At 29.8% G+C, this 19,698-nt stretch overlaps 2 protein-coding genes across 2 annotated transcripts; one reads left to right on the top strand and one right to left on the bottom strand.

Moving 5' to 3' along the window:
- Positions 1 to 11,909: 11,909 nt before the first annotated feature.
- On the bottom strand, positions 11,910 to 14,037 carry LOC105796426 (rho GDP-dissociation inhibitor 1). The gene is made up of 5 exons (XM_012626142.2): positions 13,641 to 14,037; positions 13,491 to 13,557; positions 12,955 to 13,173; positions 12,743 to 12,867; positions 11,910 to 12,267 (listed from the first exon to the last, which is right to left on the bottom strand). The coding sequence occupies exons 1-5, from the start codon at positions 13,920 to 13,922 to the stop codon at positions 12,187 to 12,189; spliced, it is 774 nt and encodes a 257-aa protein (XP_012481596.1). The 5' UTR covers positions 13,923 to 14,037; the 3' UTR covers positions 11,910 to 12,186.
- Positions 14,038 to 16,219: 2,182 nt separating this feature from the next.
- Positions 16,220 to 18,350, top strand: LOC105796425 (protein WHAT'S THIS FACTOR 1, chloroplastic). The gene has a single exon (XM_012626141.2). It carries the CDS (start codon positions 16,714 to 16,716, stop codon positions 18,154 to 18,156), a length of 1,443 nt encoding a protein of 480 aa, XP_012481595.1. The 5' UTR covers positions 16,220 to 16,713; the 3' UTR covers positions 18,157 to 18,350.
- Positions 18,351 to 19,698: the final 1,348 nt, after the last annotated feature.

The raw sequence follows: 19,698 nt of genomic DNA, 5'->3' as shown, positions 1-19,698 counted from the left end.
ATTTCCAACACATTATGTACAAGGTTGTTGTACGCATAATGAGGACATGAATTTGGTTAGCATATGAATTCAAATAAATATATGGTTTACCGAAATTATATTATAATTAATGTAATTATAATTTTTGGTTTAAAATATTATTATATTTATTTAATTCCTAAAAACCCTAAAATAAAAAGATATATAAGAATCCTGCTTCTCTTTGTTTGGGTCTAGCAGCCGTCAAAGAAAAATCACTTTCAAAACTGTTTTGGGGATTTCTTCCGTTCGTAGTCAACTGGGTGGATTACGTAGAGGTCGGGGTCTCGATAGATTGCGGCTAGGTTCGACAGCAGATCAGACTACTCGTTGTTAAGGTGTCACTGTTTACTCAGAATAAACATTAGGTAATTTCGTAACCTTTTTCCACCCTGATTTGTTCCTCACACATGGATCTGTGGTTAGGGTCGCCGAATTTTAATTTTTTCGCTGCGTCGTAGAGGTGCCGGCGATCCAACAGAATGTTCATGATATTCAATGTTGTCTTACTGTTGATTGCATGAATGATGATGTGAAGTGATGATTTTACTGTGAATTTGTCAATAGTTGCTCCGACAACGATTGTAGCATTTCGCAGCTCAGACTCGACAATCAGGTCGGACGAGGGGTGTTACATCAACTTTTATAAAGTGATGTAAGTGTTTTTTTTAACATCATAAGATAATAGTTAAATTTTAATTTTGATCCGTTTATAGTTTTAAAGATTATATAACAATGGACAAATTTTAGTTTGATCCCTGTACTATGTTCAAATTTGATATTTAATCTCTATACTTTAAGTTTTATATAACTTGATACATCAACTTTTACAATGTTATTAGTTAGTCTAAATATTTTATTCTAATTAAAATGCTTACGTGAATTTTAAGAATTTTGACATCATTAAAGCTTTTTTTTAATTTAGGTTCATTACAATATTATTTTTTGTCACATGATTATCAAGTGAGTATTTTTTTATTTCAAACTGTCACACCAATTAAATGAACAAAAAAGTTTAACCATAACAACTAGAAGTGAATTTTAAAATTAAAAAAAAGGACTAAATTCTTGAAACTAAAATATTAAGACTATATTTCAAATATATATAAAAAAAAACAGGACCTTAAATATATTATAACCTTTAAATTTTTACTATAGAATTTAACCCAAAATACTAGTATGAAGCTAGGGTGAAACCATACTGGTATATATTAAAGGATGGTAAAGAATCTTCCTTTGACACGTGGCACTCCATACTATGATTTTTTTCTAATTATAGATTAATAGTTAAATTTCAGTTTTGGTCATTCTATTATGTCTATATTTGTAATTTAATCTCTATACTTTAATTTCTAACGTAATTTGATCCCCATATTTTTATAATATTATTAATTAGTCCAAATAGTTAATATTTTTAACTTTTTGTAAAATATTATGTGATTATATATAATTTCAGATTTTTATATTAGACCTTGATACATGGCTTCCTATTTCTTTTGAGTTTGCACTGTTTGTTTTTTAGGATAAATCTCAAAATTAAACATGAATTTTGATTTAATGTGCAATTGTATACATGAACTTTAATTTGGTGTCATTATACACGTGAAACTCTAATGTGGTTTAAATATATACTTGAAACTTTAATTTTGATTTAATCATGAACATTTAATGAAATAAATACATCAATTTATTTTTATATTGGATAAATATAATTATTTATGTATGTAATATATAAACATAAAATGATGTTATAGCAATAATTGTGTTAATAATTTACAAGAATTGAATCAAATCAAAATTTCTTGTATAAAATTGCACAAAATCAAAATTTATGTACACAATTGCACATAAACCATAGTTCATGTATAGTTTTGGGATTTATCCCTTTTTTATATTACAAGAAAATGGTCAAATTTCAAATTTGACTCTTATACTATACTAAAGCCCTAGATTTAATCTATATGCTTTAATTTTTTTATATAATTTGGTTCTTCTACTTTATAATCTCATTAGTTAGTCTAAATACTTAATATTTTAATTATTTCAATCATAATGTCAACGCCAATTTTCTTAAGAACACTACCAAAAATTATTTTATTAGGACGAGTTCAAACATTTTTTTAAAATTTTAAATTCAAAAAGTAGAAAGACTAAATTCTAAATGTACAAAGTGTATAAAGACTTAGAGCACATTTTAACCTTCAAATTTTATTGGATAATGCTTTGCATGACATCGATTGCTTTTTACCCATAAATAAGAGGATAATGCGCTTCAACGCATTCGAACTCATATCCTTCTACATTGACAATAATGCACATACCAATCGAGTTAAGACTAAATCCACTATTCAGTTGCTTTTAATGTCCAAGAAGTTAGACCAATCATTCCTAAATTAAAAAAGGTAGAAAGACTAAATTTCAAATGTACGAAATGTATAAAGACTTAGAACATATTTTAACTTTCAAATTTTTACTCCATAATTTGACACAAAGTAAATAATTAATCGAATGTGAAGCATTGGAATAATAATAATAAATATATTATTATTATGAAATATGGGTTCATTGGATAATACTTTGCCATTGCTTTTTACCTATAAATAAGAGTATAATGTACTTTCAGGTACTCGAATTTATACCAATATCAATCGAGTACTTAACACTCAATCCAACTTTCGATTACTTTTAATGGCCACGAAGTTATACCAATCATTCCTAAACGAGGGCTTAGGTAAGGTGATCGGTTATCATCTTATTTATTTATTCTTTGTGCTGGCGAAGGCACGAGGTGATTTGCAAGGTGTCTCTGTATGTCGAGGGAGCTCTTTGATAGCTCATATTTATTCTTCTCCAATGATAGCTTCTTTTTCTTTAGGGCTAATGCTTCGAAATGCCAGACAATATGTAATATCCTCCCCACTTACGAACACGCTTTGGGACAAGCCATTAATTTTCAAAAGTCCGGAGTGATGTTTACCTCTAATACAAAGTTGGCAGATAAGCAGGCAACTTACTCTATTCCGGGCGTTGAGGCATCTATTGCTCATGGTTCCTACCTAGGTCTCCCTTCCTTTATTGCCAAAAATAAGAAGCAAGTGTTTCGGTTTATCAGAAAACGCCTCAGCAAACGAATTTTCAATTGGAAGAATAGACCACTTTGAGACTCGAAAAACTGTAGTTTAGGCAATCCTGATTTATTGCATGAGTGTTTTTATGATTCCTATTGGCATGTGCGAAGAACTGCAATGTATTATGAATTCGTTCTGGTGGGATTCGAGTTTCAGTGATAGTAAAGAGACTCGATAGACCTCTTGGGACAAACTCTATATGCCCAAGAATTTTGGAGGCATGTGCTTTAGGAATCTCCATTGCTTCAATTTAGCGATGCTCTATAAGAAAGGATGGAGACTTATTTTCATCCCTGGTTCTCTTCCAAGTTGCATATTCAAAGCAAAATACTTTCTCAAGTGTGGGTTTGTTGATTCTACCAAAAGTAATAATCCTTCGTTTAGATGGAGGAGCATTCACACTACTTAGACCTTGCTTTTAAAAGGAGTTCATTGGAAATTTGGTAACAACAACAATATTAGTGTTCTCTAACCCTTGGTTACCTGACGATGTCAGTTTCTATGTGGATTCAATCTCATTGGATGGTATGGAACAGTTGCGAGTAAGTAATCTCCTCATTGATAACGCTGATCAATGGGATGCCCATTTGGTTGAACATATCATGGCCCCTTACGATGCAGACAGTATTTTGAAGCTACCTATTTTATCTACTAAGCCAAACGGTCCGCTAATATGGCACTTTAGTCGCACTGGTATTTCTGAGGTACATTCCAGCTATTAACTCTATGATAGACATCATGCATATTGAGGGCCCTTGGGGACTTATATGGAATTCAGTAGTGCCACTCAAAGTCAAGGAATTCACATGCGCCAATTCATTCCCTGAAAAGGTTGCTTAGCCGCAAGAGGCTGCCCTATTGATCTTACTTGTCCACGCTGTGGGTTGGTTTGATAGCATCAACTATGTGCTGCTTGAATGTGCTAAAGTTGTTGACATATGGCATTGCCTTGGGATTACTATTGATTTTCACATTGTCACTGAACTTCTGCAATTTTATTTGTCTGTGGCTAACAACACTGTTAAGCATCGAGTCATGGCTGTTGCACGGAGCTTGTGGTTTCACAGGAATTTATTTGTTTGGAAAAACACCGATGCTCCAACTTCTAAAACAATTATGGTGGCTGATCAAATCTTGAAAGATTGAACAGATGCCCAATGCACTTTTTCCCAATCCAGCAATATCCTCAGTAGAAGGCACTTCCACCAGGTTACATTGGGTCTAACCTGATCGGGACCAGTACAAATACAACATCGACGCTACTATTCATGATCAACATGGTGCCCCTTCTTTTGCTACTATTATTCGAGACCATGCATGAAATTTTATCAAAGGATGTTTTGGTTATTTTCCAGTTATTATGGAACCTCGAATGGCTAAACTTTTAGCCATAAGAGATGTTTTATCTTGGCTTAATATGAGTTTTGACAAAGTGATTATAGAATCTGATTGCATGGCTGTTATTAGACCTATCAGAGTTTGGTATACTTCTACATGATTGTTTTTTGTTGAGATATTTTCCACCTTGCCCTTCCATTAGACATGACGAACTGCTTATAGGGTGGCTCATGAACTTACCAGGAAGGTCTTATCCTATGTAAGGATGATCTTCCCATTTTCTTAATTCTTAATTATGGATAATTCTTTGTTTTCTTCCACTAATATTGAGGTGCATACCACTAGGCGTGTGGATAAGTCTATTGGCTTGAGACTTTGTAATCTTCGGATGTTATTGTTGAGGTATTTTTCGAGCAGTATCTAAATTAGTGCCTAGATCAATGTCAATTGGTAGCAGCATTGTTTTCCTTAAAAAAAATTGAAATGTTTAAGTTAACAAAATTTGATAACAAAAATCTTTGGATTGTGTTTCGTATTGTTACTTTCCTGTCATCCTATCCTTGATACCTAAAGTACACATAGCAACTTATCTTGGAGATTTGTTTGGATTCGATTGAAGCAATCAACTTCACATAATTGGTGGGTTGAATAGATCGAGTTAAAGTAAGAACTATATCTTAATGATTCAAGACTTATCATGTGCTATTTTGAAGATCTTATTTGTGCAAGTTATCTTACTTATTCAAGAAAGATCAGTTTTAAAATATATATAATGTTAGCAAGTCTCAATAACTTATATTGTAGAGACTTGTATAAGTTTTATATGACAAAAAGGAAAGCAATTTATCTTGTTCACTGTGGAACGTTTATGTGAGCACATTAAGCGAATTAATCAAGTGTTTGATTTGGTTATGTCCTAGAAAATTTAGAGGGAGATGTTTATATTTTGGATACAAAAGAATGTAGTTTAAATTGGTAAGTGTCGGAGTTTTTAAACACTTATTGTACGAGATGCTAATATAGTGAATATTCTCTCGGGATAAAATCTCATATATATATATATATATAAAGAAATCGAACTACGTAAACATATCATAACTTCTCATTATTATTGCCTGAAGATAAGAGTTCTTTTACTTTAAAAATAATAATAACTATATATTCAACTTAATCATGTAACCTGATCACTACTAGGAGAAAAAGAAAAGTAGAAGGTTCGTTTATAATTCCATAAATTATGCAGAAATTGAGGAGAAAATGATGAAACTAAAAGGTATATTTTAAAGCATGAGAAGTAATGATTACGTACATTGTTGTTAGAATGTGATTCATTGAATTAATTGAATTGAGAATTAAATATTAAATTAATTTAATATGTGATATAGAATTGTTGAAGATGATGATGTTTGTATATTTATATAATATATATTTTTCATATGGTCCTATGTACGTGTTTATATGGTCTCATGCACATGTAACTTCGCAGGAGAGCAAACTCGATCTACAAACTCAATAGAATCCGCCCAAATCCATTTGAGTTTTTGAGCCGGTGATGGTAATTATCTTAACAAGAATAAAAGAAACCCGAATTAAAATTAAAAATTTAAGAATTAAAAAAATCAATTAAAATGTAAAAAGGGTTTTTTTCTGCCAACAAAATTGAGATTTTTAATTAAAGTTATTATTTGACACTAGTTTTAATATTTTATTTTTAAATGTCAACTAAGCACATATGATAGTTTTAAATCCCACTTGTAGTGTTAGAAAACTCTACACTTATATATATAATAATACTTTTAATTATTAATCATTTTTTCAACATTTTAAAGTGATTAAATCATCGAGTTCAACCCGTTAAATAGAAAACTAAAAGTTCGACAAATTCGATCTTCAATCTGATCATTATAGCATTAATTACGGACAACAAATATCATTTTTTCTATTTTTTTTAGAACAAAAGGAAGTTGAAAGTGTTAATCGGAGAGAACCTAGAAATTAACTTGTTTGGCCCTTATTTTGTAGAATCACATCATACGCCGCCGATGACGGTTGAACAAAAACAGTTAACCCCATTTTGCATCTTTTGACCTCCTTGGCTATAGCACCAGCAACCCTATTTATTGTTCATGGCACAAATCCAACTTTAATAAGCCAATCCTTCGCCATCCAATGACATATCTCCGACCCTATCCAATAGCTTCCCCCTCTTCATTTCTTAGTATTAGATCCACCACCATTTTACTATCACTTTCAATAATTAATCAACGTATCCCTTTCTCCCATGCCAGTCGAATGCCATCCATAATTGCATGTAATTAAGCTTCTAACACCGAGACAACCCCAACTGTCGACCATAACCAAACACCCAATCTCCATTATTACATTTAAATTAAAATTCGTATAATTACTTTAAAATATCTAAATTTATTAGAATAATATTTATAATATACAGATTTAAACATGATTTGAATCAGTAATAATTGAATTGATATAGGAATCTACACCATTTATCATCATCCCTAGTAATGATTAGGAGCTGTGCAAATTAAAAGGCTTTGTTACAGACAGCATTGATTCAGCCAAGTAGGCAGTGCTAATTATTTAGATTTATATTAATTTTAATTAATGTTTATAAAGTTATCTTAATCCCATCTTTGTATTTATTTTATTTATATACGGAGGATAAAATAAAGATATCTAATTATTTATTCATTTATTAAATTATGTACTCTCCAAAAATTAAAAAAATATTAAATATCTACTTTGAAAAGATGAGATTCTTATAGAAATATTAAAATATTATTGACTTTGCAGGGAAAAGGAAGAACATGGAGAGTCATGCGCCGTGAAAGCCATCATAAAAGAGAGAGTCATGGAGAGTGGGGGTTCTCTTTCAAATTAACTTGGATTTTAGAATCAAATCCGATCCAATTAATCCGAATTTTATATATTTAATAAATAATAGTTTGACTTGGATTAAAGTAGAAATGTCTATGGGTTGGGTTTAAATCGAGACTATATATTATATTAATATATTTTATATTTATTTAAGTTCAGTAGAACTAAAATATGGTTTTAAAATTTTGTTCAAACTTACGTATTATCTAAAATTCATTTTAAGTTTACCCATATTATTTTTATTTTAATATTTAATATTTTAAATAATTTTTCTTTTACTAAAACTTTAAACTTAGACAATTTAACATGTTAATTTTAAGAATTAATGGAGTTTTAGATTCCATAAGTAGAGTTAGAGGGTTGACAAGTGTGTGATACGGGTATAGTAAAATATTTAAAAATAAATATTTAGAAAGAAGAGATACATTGTAAATTTTTAAGGCTATTTGTGAAATAAAAAAAAGTAAACTATCATTGTATCAAATACTCACCCGTAGTAATATATATATAAAAAAATGAGAGACATTAACAACTTTTTAACTCTGCTTGTAGAGTTAAAAAAAGTACACTGCCAGTATAATAAATATTATCCTTTTTCTAATACAATATTAGGGCTAGGGGATGGGTGTGACATTTGACAAGGTTTGAACTCGTGTCAAATAAGTATCTAATAAGAATTTTGATCACTGCTCCGCACAAGTTAAAGGCAACTTAACATATTTTTTTAATGTTTAATTAGTACTGCATTAATATATATTTATTTTTATGTGATATAAATTATATAATATATAAATTAAAATTAAAAAATATATATTACAAATGTATAAAATGGGCCAGGCCTTGAATGTTAAAGTCTATTTCTCAAGTCTCATACTTCTGTCCAAACACTATCATATTTCGAGCGAGTTGTTTATTTTAAGCAAATAACTTAACTCATGAACAAGTCTAGATCAAATTAACTTTTCTCAAGATTCTATCTCATAGGGATCAGATTATAATCTTATCAAATTGAGGGATCATCAGGCCATGCATATAATAACAAATGACTTTACCTTGCTTAAGTTTTTACTGACATCAAGTCCAAAGTTCAAACCTAAACAACCCATATACCCCATAATAAAAATATGTATTCCCATAGGGATGAGAAACAATTAGTCCTATATAATTAACAGGATATTATTTTTAGAGTATTTATGTTAGGTTTTAGTTTCAGATTTTTGTCTTTAGACTTCGCAAGTAACTGGGGTATCTATGTTCCAAAAACCAGTTAGGTTTTCCTCAAAGTAGAGAGACAAAGCCTGAGGATAATCGAGCATATACACCCTGGTACAATATCTTTGTTTGAGGGTTTAATTAGCTACTCAATAGACAATACTTCAAAAACTTTTTTCTAAAGATAAACAACCCCTCAACAGTTATGTAAATATCAACGTTCATGAATGATTTTTTATTTTTTTCTTTAAGTTACTAAATTATATTAATAGTTGTAATCATAATAAATAGTTGTACGTCTTGAACTAAATAATTGGATTGAAAACTCAAATTAATTAACTAAATTTAGACTCAACTCAAATAACTATGCCACACATAATTTTACAATAATAGGAGTCATGACCAATAATTTCTAATGTGTCATACCAAATTCAAATATCAAAATTGAATAACTAAATCTATTTTTAAGGAAAAATATGTATATCATGGGTAGTTAGATTTAAAAAAAAAACCACAAACAAATTAAAAAACCACCATGTATCTTTCTATTATATTAAAAAAAAACAAATAACAATGAACCATGTGTGTTGATTTGATGGTTAGGGTGTTCACTGCCTCAAGTCTGGCCCGAATCCGGATTGCACTAATCGCGTTGTTGTTAGGGTTTTACTCTCATATAATTCACCAAAAAGAAAAACAATTAACAATTGACATCGTTATTTTAATATATTTAAGTGCTTATTAGTCTCCAATTTAAAGAGTTAGGAGTTAATAGATATAATAGTAAAAATTGTATAAAAAATTTAAACATGATTTTTTTTGAATAATCTTATTATAGGTTATGATCATATATGATTTTTTTGACATAATGCCTAAGACTACTCATAGCCCCTCTCGAACCTATAAATAGAAAGTTAATGCGCTTTAGCGCACTCGATCTCATATCCTCCTGCATCAACAACAATACCCATACCAATCAAATTATGACTCAATCAAAATTTAAAGTACATCAACTTAAAATGTAACATTCTTAAATATTTATAACTTTTCATTTAATGTATGAATATAAAATCGTAATAATGTATATATATATATATATAAACAAAACTATCATCCATCCATCAAGATTAAAGGTAGCATTTAATATTATTTTATTTCTTTAACAAATTTATTTAATAACATATTTTCTCATGTAAAAACAGAAAAGATAAAGGTGATTTCGTTTTCAATACATTAATTTACTTCATTCATGATGATTGAAAAGAAAGTTCTTTATTGTATTTGTACATGCATATGGTAAGCAAAATATCTTTTTATGTTGGATTTATAATTAAAAAAATTTATTTTTCAATTAAATTTAAATTTAAATTTAAAAATTAACTCGTGCAAATGAATAGTCCGATTCATAAATAAATCTATTACACGTGAACTTGCATGTGATTGTCACACACATAGTTACAAATAAAATTTGAAGTTAGGACCACAACATAAATTGGCATTTACTTTGTAAGCCTTGAAGTGCAAGGCATGTACCAAAAATAAAGTTAAAAAGCAAATCCGCCATTGCTAAAATCATGGCACATGGTGCCCATGTCCCCTTGTCATTTTCATCCCCCACATCCATAATAATTTCACCAATTGTTTGGGGCAATCAAGTTTCTTTACCATGGAGTGTTTTTGGGTCAAATTTTGCTATTAGTCCCTATACTTAACATAAGTTGTAGATTTGGTCATTGTACTTTAATTTAGTCATCTTTGGTCATTATATTTTTTGGATTTTGAAGTTTTATTCTTAACTCAAATAGTAGCGGTTAATTCCGTTTTATTAAATTTTACTATTAGTCATATACTATGTATAAAATTATAATCCCTATATGTTTCGAATTTCAAATTTTTAGCTTTGATGTAAACGACGATCGTTAAATCCATTAATTGACTTTTTGTGAGTAGGGCTATAAATGAATAGAATGTTCGATGAAGAACTTATGAACAGGGGCGAAACTAGTGGGGTTGGCAGGGGCCCCGGTCCCCCTAAAATGGAAAATTTTTTATTTAGGCCCTTTAAATTTTTAAAATTTTAAATTAGTAAAGGTAAAATTACACTTTGGCCTCCCTTAAAAATATAAAAAATAATTTAATTCTTTAAAAATTATAAATATATAGGCTATTAAAATTGTGAAATTATATTTTTACCCCCTAAAAAAATTTTATGGTTTCGCCTCTGCTTATGAATAGATTGGTTTATGTTCGTTTATCAAGCTAAATAAACAAACATGAACAAATTTTAAGGTTTGTTTATTAAACAAACTGAACACGAACAAGACTTGCTTAGTTCATTTATATTCATGAACAAACTCGTTTATATTCGTTTAAACCTAGCTTATTATTTGAATATTATATATTAATAAAATTTTAGTGTTTGTGTGCTTATTTTGTTTATTTATAATATAATTATTTATACTTATATTTGGTTTTTATATCTAAAAATAGTATGTATGTATATTTTGTTCATAAACTTGTTTAATTATATGTTAGTGAACATATTCATTTAACTTAAATGAAAAGACATGAACATACATGATTTTAAATAAATGAACATGAACACAAATTCAAAATTATTAACAAACACCAATCGAACATGAACACGAACACGAACAAGCTTAAAAATAAATAAATGAATGAAGATAAACAGTGTCTTGTTCTTTCAAGCTCCATTCATTTATAACCTTATTTGCAGGTAATATGTGAAAATAGCAAGTTAACTACTGTTTGGTCACGTCAAATTTCGGAACTAGTGGAATTTAATGAATTTATGAACTACTGTTTGGTCAGAATTGAAATTTTAAATTTCAAAAAATATAATGACTAAAAGTGATCAAATTATAGTAATTAAATTCACAACTTACACATAATACAAGGACTGATAGTAGAAATTAACATTTTAGTAGATATAAACATTTGGCATCAATCTACTACTCTTGTTACATTCTTTGTGGTGTAAAGAAATAATCAATATATTAAAATCTTAAACACGAGTAATCATAATTAAATTTGATTACATCATGTATGAAAGTATAAGATCTTTTGGTCTAATTATGCTTATAATTTTTACATATTTGAAATTTAATCCTCTATTTTTTATTCAATAATTGAATTTCAATTGATAATATTGTCAACAAACTTCTATTAAATTATATTACCGACATTGTTAAAAAAATTATTCACTTGATTAATATTATACATAATAGCGAAGATCCTTTGACAGTCTTATCAATTGGACTTCAATTGTTAAATCAAAAGAGTAGAAGGGTTGAATTCTTGAAATTAAAATTAAATGGATTGGATTTCAAATGTGTACATTGTACATGGACTGAGAGCAAAATTTACCATTTTTTAAGGTACTATTTTGCCACCTCAATAAAGGGAATGTGGAAGCCATGATATGTAGACAGATAGACAATCAGAAAGAAAATAATAATATAAAACAGAATCTACAAGAGATATTTAGAAGAAGAAAAAAAAAACCCCAACAATCAAGCACAAATAAAATAAAAAAGTGGATTAATTGCATTTTTTTCCCTTAAATTTTCCTTCAAGGACGTGAACCCCAGTTCTTCTGGATTTCAAAGTGATAACTCACATCCAAATAGACTTTGTCATCATCATCTACAAACTGCATAAACAAATTAAAAAGAGAAATTAAGCTTCAATATTTTAAAATTAAGACAAATTCTAATGTATATAAATAAAATCAGAATTTTTTTAATGTAATGTTAAATTCTTAATTATAAAATTTGTAATAAATTTATAAATTATATATGGTCAAATTCTGTCCTTAGTCCCTATACTCTTCGGACTTTTAAATTCAATCCCTTTACTTCTAATTCTAGGAATTCAGTTCCTTCACTTGTTTGATTCAAAAATTAAAGTCCAATCGGTAATACCTTTAATTTAAAAAAAAAAAAACCCAGACCTTTGAATGTTTAAATGCAACATATTCAAATTAACAAAACTTTATTAACAAAATCATTAATCGAACTTTAATTTTCAAACCAGGCATCTGAAAAATAAAAGTAAAGAGACTAAATTTCAAAAAATAAAAAAGTACAGGGACTAAAAATAAATTTAAACCATCAAATATAATTTACCTTGGTCCTTACAGCATATGAGCCTCTAGCAAACAAGCCTGAAGGTGTAGTTTCTTCTTCCAATTCAAATGTATAAGGTTCCTTTTGTGGACTAAATGTCCCCAACATTATCTTTGTGTTGTCCACTGTCAAATTTAATTTCAATATCAACCACATTTAAAATTAATCCAACCTCAAACCCGAACCCTTTTCTAAAAGGTTGTTTTTCTTACCTCGAATACCAGTTTTCCAAACAGTGTTTACGTATTTAAGACCAGAGACAATGTTGTTGGAGACATTGAAGGTGAATTTGAGACGAAATCGACTTCCTTCTTTTAGAGTAAACAGACAAGTTTTAGGCTTTGTAACAAATGGGATTGGCAAAATTATGTCTGGTCTACCAGGGGATACGATCGAGAGGCTTAATATCTTAACTTCAGGCTCTTTACTCTCTGCATTAAATCAAGAAAAGACACAAATATGAGTCGAACATGAATATGTAGAAGCGGATAGAAGGGGCAGGTAGGGACCTTCGCCACAAAATTAAAAAATTACAATATAACTTTTTATAAATGATCAAATTATAAATTAATATAAAAAAATTACGCTTTAACCCAAAAATTAAAAAAAAATGTATTTAATCCTTTCAAGAATTATAAAAAATTCAATTTTGGTCCCTCAAATTTTTTTGAATTGACCCCTGTAAATATTGTAACGTAAATATCCAGACGTAAATAATAAAAAAATGAAGAGTTGGGGTAACATGTACCTCCGACCGCAGACATATCAACACTACCAAGAAGTTGTTCTTTCCATCTCCTTAAACTTTCGTCATCCTTGAAACAAACAAAAGAAAAAAAATCAAGGTTTGAGTATTTTCATGGAATCTGGGTATAATTTTCCAAGAAAATTTATATACCTTGTCTTTTTCAAGCTGTTCTTTGAGGGAAAATTGAGGACCAAGATCCAATTCTTTCTCGGATTTCAACTTGGCATCATCATCATCATCATCTTCTTCTTCTTCATCATGTTGATCATCATGGGGTTTACCACCATTGTTGATAGCTTCTTCATCATTATCATCAATGAATTTCTTGTTTTTCTCATCTCTTAACTCTTCTTCTTCGCCAGCTTTGGTTTCGTTTTTGTTGAAACCAATCTGTTTGGATGCCGAGAAAGTTCCTACAGCAGCTGATGACATTTTTTCTTTTTGCCCCTATGAACCTACCTCTAAGCGAAGCAGGTTAGTTATCCATTGTTGCAGGATTTAAATAAAAGGAAACGGTACACATGTTTGTGGGCTACTGGGCTTGAATTTGTACCAAATTTACATGATGTCGACTCATATGATGGATATATATACATATTAAATTATAATATTCCTATTATATTAAAATCTCAAAAGTATCTAAACTCGATAACTAGGTTCACTTCAGTATTAATATTTTTTTTTCGATCCACTTTGGTATCTAAATTTGACAACTAAATTCCTTTTGATTTTTGAACTTAAAAAATATAAAAGTTTAATGATGTGACATTCTAAAATCATATCATGTCATTAAATCTTGATGGAATAAAGTTTAAGGACCAAAATGGACAAAAAAATATATATACCAAAGTAGATTTAGCTGCCAGTTTAAGGTCAAAGATTATATTAACCTTTATAAAAATAGTTAAAATACACTATAAGTTCTTGTACTCTTTATAAATTTGAAATTTAGTCTCTCCTTTTCAATTTCAAAATTCAAATTCAACTGTTAACATCATTAACATTATTTTGTTAAATTCAAGTTCATTACAATGTCATTTTTTAATTACATGACCACCAAGTGAGTATTCTTTTAATTTCAAAATATCATACCAACAAATTTAACAAAAAGAAAGTGTTAGTAATTAGACCTAAATTTCGAACTCTGAAAAATAAAGGACTAAATTGCTAAAACTAATAGTATAGAGGCTAAATTCTAAATTTGTGAATAATGTAAGACTTATGTTATTAATGTAGTGAGATGGGAAACATGGCATTGATGCATGACATAAGACCTAACATGCAAGGCAGTTGAAACAAAAGGGATTGGCTTCAAATTTCTGTAGTTGGGGCAGTTGAGACAAAAGTTTCTCTCTTTAGACCCTTCCCTTTCAAACTTTTATACCATTAATGCTAACTCAAAATCATGATTAAATCCTTACCCTAAGTATGGAGCAGTTTTAAAACTCGTGGCCAGCATTTACCCCTTTAATGGATCTACAAAATACGAATAGTTAATTATTAGATTCGCTCCAATAAATATCTTAAAAAAATAAAATTATATAAATATACAAATTCTCAAATTGAACTTGAGTTTGAACTAAATTTTAAATTTGATTAATTCTAAAATTAATTAAATTAAATATCGATATTGACCCACATTTGAAGACATTTATTTATGGTTGATCATCATTGTCAACCAAAAATGAGGAAATAATACATTCAAGAAATCAATCTAATAGCACATCCCATCAACATTAATTTTTATTTATTTTCCATCAAACATTAATTTAAATCATACTAAAGTTTCCAAGAATGTTATTTTTTTTATTTTATTTATTGGTTTCATAAAATTTATTTCTTTTTGGCCGATTGAGTCATAGTTTGATTGGTATGAATGTTGTTGTCAATGCAGGAGTATGTGGGTTCGAGTATGTTCAAGTGCATTTTTCTTTAAATAAGTTGGGGAGGGACTATGAATAATTCTAAGTATTGTGTCAAAAAAAGAGAGTAAATACGATTAAAATTATAATAAAATTATTCAAAAAAATTCACTCGACAATAAATTTATTTAAAGTTTTAAATGTAATCGTATCAAATTCAATTTTAATTCTAATATGATTCATAAATATGCTTTATTGAAAGTCAACCAAAAAAATTAAATTTCTAAAATTTTTCAAATCTAGTAAATGAGGCCTACAATTGTTTATTAAGGCTTGACCTTAAATTCAAAAGTGAAATTTCTTGAGAAAAGTATTCTGGAGTTATTGCATTTTGCTCCTTCTATTAAAAAATAAGTAAATTAATTTACGTATATTAGGTCAAAGAGTAAATTGGTCTTTTCTATTAAGAATTTCATCTATTTGTTCAATTAAAACTAGCAAGACTAACAGAATAACCGGATAATGATACTTGATGTTCCATGCATATCTTATGCTGATATACAAGGGCTAGTTTTTAACAATACGCATGGATGAAATTTTTAATAAAAGATTTAATTTACTTTTTAATTTAATGTATATGAATTAATTTATCTATTTTTTAAATAAAAAAGACAAAATATAATTTGAATTTTACCGAAATTTATGTATGTGCTAACAAGTGGATTAGTTTTAACTTAAAAGTAAATTATTGAGTTTGTGCTTTTCGACCCAATTCAACGCATGTAGTTGAAGGTACCCAAGTTGTAGCCCAAGTACGAGGCATGCTTAAGCCCAAAGCTTAAAGCGATAAAGGAGTCAGGTGGACTTGTTTATACTTGCTTGGCTTGGGTTTCGCTTTGCAAAAATTCTTCACTTTTTCCCCAGAGCTGAACCATTTTCATGTCATTTTTGTTCTAATTTGCTCCCAATTTTCTTGCCAAAGCATTCCTTTGATAGAATTCTCTTGTTTTAGGTATTTTCTTCTAGCCAACAACAGCGCTGTCTACATGTTTGATTTTATGCCCGAAAGAGTTTGACTTGAACCATAGCCTACACTTCAACCCACCACACGCTTCCTGATAAAGTCTCGAGTGAACCATTTTCATGTCATTTTGTTCTAATTTGAACCCAATTTTCCTTTCCCAAGCGTTCATTCGCCACACCTATTAATTTAATATTCATGTTTTAGACGATTTCTTCGAGCTAACAACAGTGCCCTCAACCTGTTTGATGTTATGCCTGAAAGAGTTTCACTCGTTGTACCATAGCCTACACTACAGCTTACTACCAGCAAGCATCCTCATAAAGTCTCTAGATCAACCATGTTGCTCTCCGTCTCGTGCCAAAGTGACAATTTCCTCAGCTCCAGCTTCCTTCAATCATCAAACCCATCTTTCATTTCCCTTAAAAGAACTAAAAAAAGCTTTCAAAACATTTATAATAAACCCCAAAGTATATCCCTTTCGATTTCGTGTTCTTCTCTCAAAATTGTTCGAAGCCCTTCACTTGACAAACATGTAGTGAAACAAAACAAAATCCGTTTCGTCCAAAAGCTGAAAACTTTGTTACTTTCGAAGCCGAAACACTTCCTTCCAATCCATATTCTCGCTAAATGCCGTGCTTACCTTTGTATCCACAAGCCTCGTTCCATTCTTTCCATGATATATCGGTACCCCACGATTTTCGAGCTCTTCACTATCCCCATGCCGCCTACTCCGTTTAACGCTACAAAATCGGGGTACCAACTTTGTGTTCGTTTAACCCCGGCTGCTAAGTCTCTCGCTATGCAAGAATTGAAACTTAAGTCAGCTATGTCAGGTTTCTTGGCGAACAAGTTACAGAAACTTCTCATGCTTTCTTCTCATCGTCGGCTTCTTTTGTCTAAGATCGTTCACCTTGGTCCTCATCTTGGGTTATCTCCGAATTTTCGGTCCCGTCTTTGTAATGATCATCCGGATAAGTTTAAGATCGTAGGTACCTCGTATGGTATGGCCCTTGAGCTTGTGCATTGGGATCCTGAGTTAGCTGTTCCATTGAAGTCTCCTCCGGTAAACCGTGGGTTGATCGTTGATAGGCCTTTGAGGTTTAAGCAACTGAACCTTCGGAAAGGGTTGAATTTAAAGCGACGACACCGGGATTTTTTAATGAAGTTTAATGAATTGCCTGATATTTGTCCGTATAATACGTCTTTGGACGACTTTCCAAAGTCATCCCTCGAGGCCGAGAAAAGAGCTTGTGGTGTAGTGAGAGAGGTGTTGGGGATGATGGTTGAAAAGAGGACATTAATAGACCACTTGACACATTTCAGGAAAGAGTTCGGGTTACCAAATAAGTTGAGGGCGATGATCGTGAGACACCCGGAATTGTTCTACGTGAGTTTGAAAGGGATGAGGGATTCGGTTTTCTTAGTTGAGGGGTTTGATGACAAAGGAGTGCTTTTGGAGAAAGATGAGAGTTTAGTGATAAGAGATCAACTAATGGCATTAGTTGCAGAAGGAAAACGGATACGACGCGAAAAGAGGAAAGCTAGAATTAATGGTACCATCCTTGATGACTGCGATAACAATGATAACGTTGAAGTTGAAGATGGCGACTATGATGATGGTGATTATGATGATGGATTTGAGAATTTGTTCGATTCTGAAGATTCGGACCTCGAATATGATTTTCATGATGATGATAATGAAAGCAGTATGTTGTATGCTAATGGAGGAAATGCAGTGTTTTGGACTGGTGATGACAATGGAGATTCAGAGCCTTGGTAATGATAAATGATTTGTGTATATAGTGAATATTTGTAAGTAATTAGGGGATAAATGAAATCTGTGCTCATAAGCTATTCGAGTTTGTTTCAAAAGAAATCTGAAGTCGATCTCATCATTTTTGAAATAAACTAGAGCTATTGACTGTGAAGAATTTATGTATCTTAATACTTGATTCGAGTAGTTTCGGGTTGTAATTAAGGTTTTCTTTTAAATTTTAAATTAATATTGTGGAACCTCAATTCAACTTGATCTCAAATATGACTAGCACACAAAAATAGCTCAATTTTTATACAAAGTAAATGAGTCTAATTGAACGTGTTTGAGCTTGTTGGAATCGGACCAAATCAGTTGATACATGAGTTTGGATAAAAAATTGAATCGAGATAAAAAAATTGATTGCACCAATGGTTGAACTAGTTTTATAAATTTTAATAATTTATTTAATTAAAACTAGATCGATAATCAAATAAAAATTGATGGTATTAACAAAGAATTTAGATTGACTAATGACATTAAAACAAATCTTAGTTTAATAAAGAATTTTAGTGGTATTAGCAATCCTTAAAAAGTCACATAATTATCTTAATTAGAATAAAGTATTTAGACCGACTAATGACATTATAAAAGTTGAGGTATCGAATTATGTCAAAATTAAAGTATCTGATTAAATCTCAAATTTGAGCGAAATATAATGATCAAATTAAAATTTAACCATTCTTATAATTTAAAAATAGAGGAATTGTAATTGACACTTACCCATAATATTCTCATGTAAAAAAAAGGAAAAAAATAGACAAGTGCCCATTGTAGAAGGCCTTACGGCCTTCATTTTATATATAGTTTGTATATGTTATAAATATTTTATTATTAAGTGGACGTCCAACAAGATCAAAATAAATTTAATATACTTTAGAACTCTAATAGTCATTAAAAGTAGAGTTTTATTTCATTTATACTTTTGTATATAAATATAGATTATAAAGAAGCATTGTGAACATCTTTATGGATCACTAAAATACGTACTTCTCTTTTGCTCTCCTATTTCTCTTGTTATTTATTTATTTCATGATACGCTATCAAGACGATACTCTTCTTTTTTCACAATTCTTTTCTATGGCAAGTAAGAAATGAATTGTAAACTTTTATGGCAAGAAAGTTATATAATTTATCTAGTATGTTTTTTCACTATCTTATCTTTGGTAAAATTGTTTCTGAAAAAAATTATTTTAAGATTTCGTAAGTTATATTATGCATAATATTTGAATGATTAAGTATATGATGATTAAATTTTTGTTATTAAACATGCTTAAATTTTGATTAAGGGAAATTGATAGGATCTAATTGAGTCTTATAAACCTGTCATTAAGGATTAGATTATACCTTTTAAATTGAATTATAAATTATAAATAATTGATTAGAGCATCATAAGATTCTATAACATATATTTGGTATTGAAATTTGGTACAATGTGTATCGAATAACGTTCAAGCATCTTACGTGAAAATTCGATTGTTTTATAAATGTTAATGATTTTCAAGTATA

This window comes from Gossypium raimondii, chromosome 3, assembly GCF_025698545.1.
Source record: "Gossypium raimondii isolate GPD5lz chromosome 3, ASM2569854v1, whole genome shotgun sequence".
Taxonomy (NCBI): domain Eukaryota; kingdom Viridiplantae; phylum Streptophyta; class Magnoliopsida; order Malvales; family Malvaceae; genus Gossypium; species Gossypium raimondii.
This window is presented reverse-complemented; position numbering and strand designations above follow the sequence as displayed.

Coding starts and splice junctions, on each gene's coding strand:
- LOC105796426 (XM_012626142.2), bottom strand. CDS start 13,922: ATGTCATCAGCTGCTGTAGGAACTTTCTCGGCATCCAAACAGATTGGT. Junction 13,558..13,640: donor AACAGCTTGAAAAAGACAAG/GTATATAAATTT, acceptor GTTTGTTTCAAG/GATGACGAAAGTTTAAGGAG. Junction 12,268..12,742: donor CATATGCTGTAAGGACCAAG/GTAAATTATATT, acceptor TTGTTTATGCAG/TTTGTAGATGATGATGACAA.
- LOC105796425 (XM_012626141.2), top strand. CDS start 16,714: ATGTTGCTCTCCGTCTCGTGCCAAAGTGACAATTTCCTCAGCTCCAGC.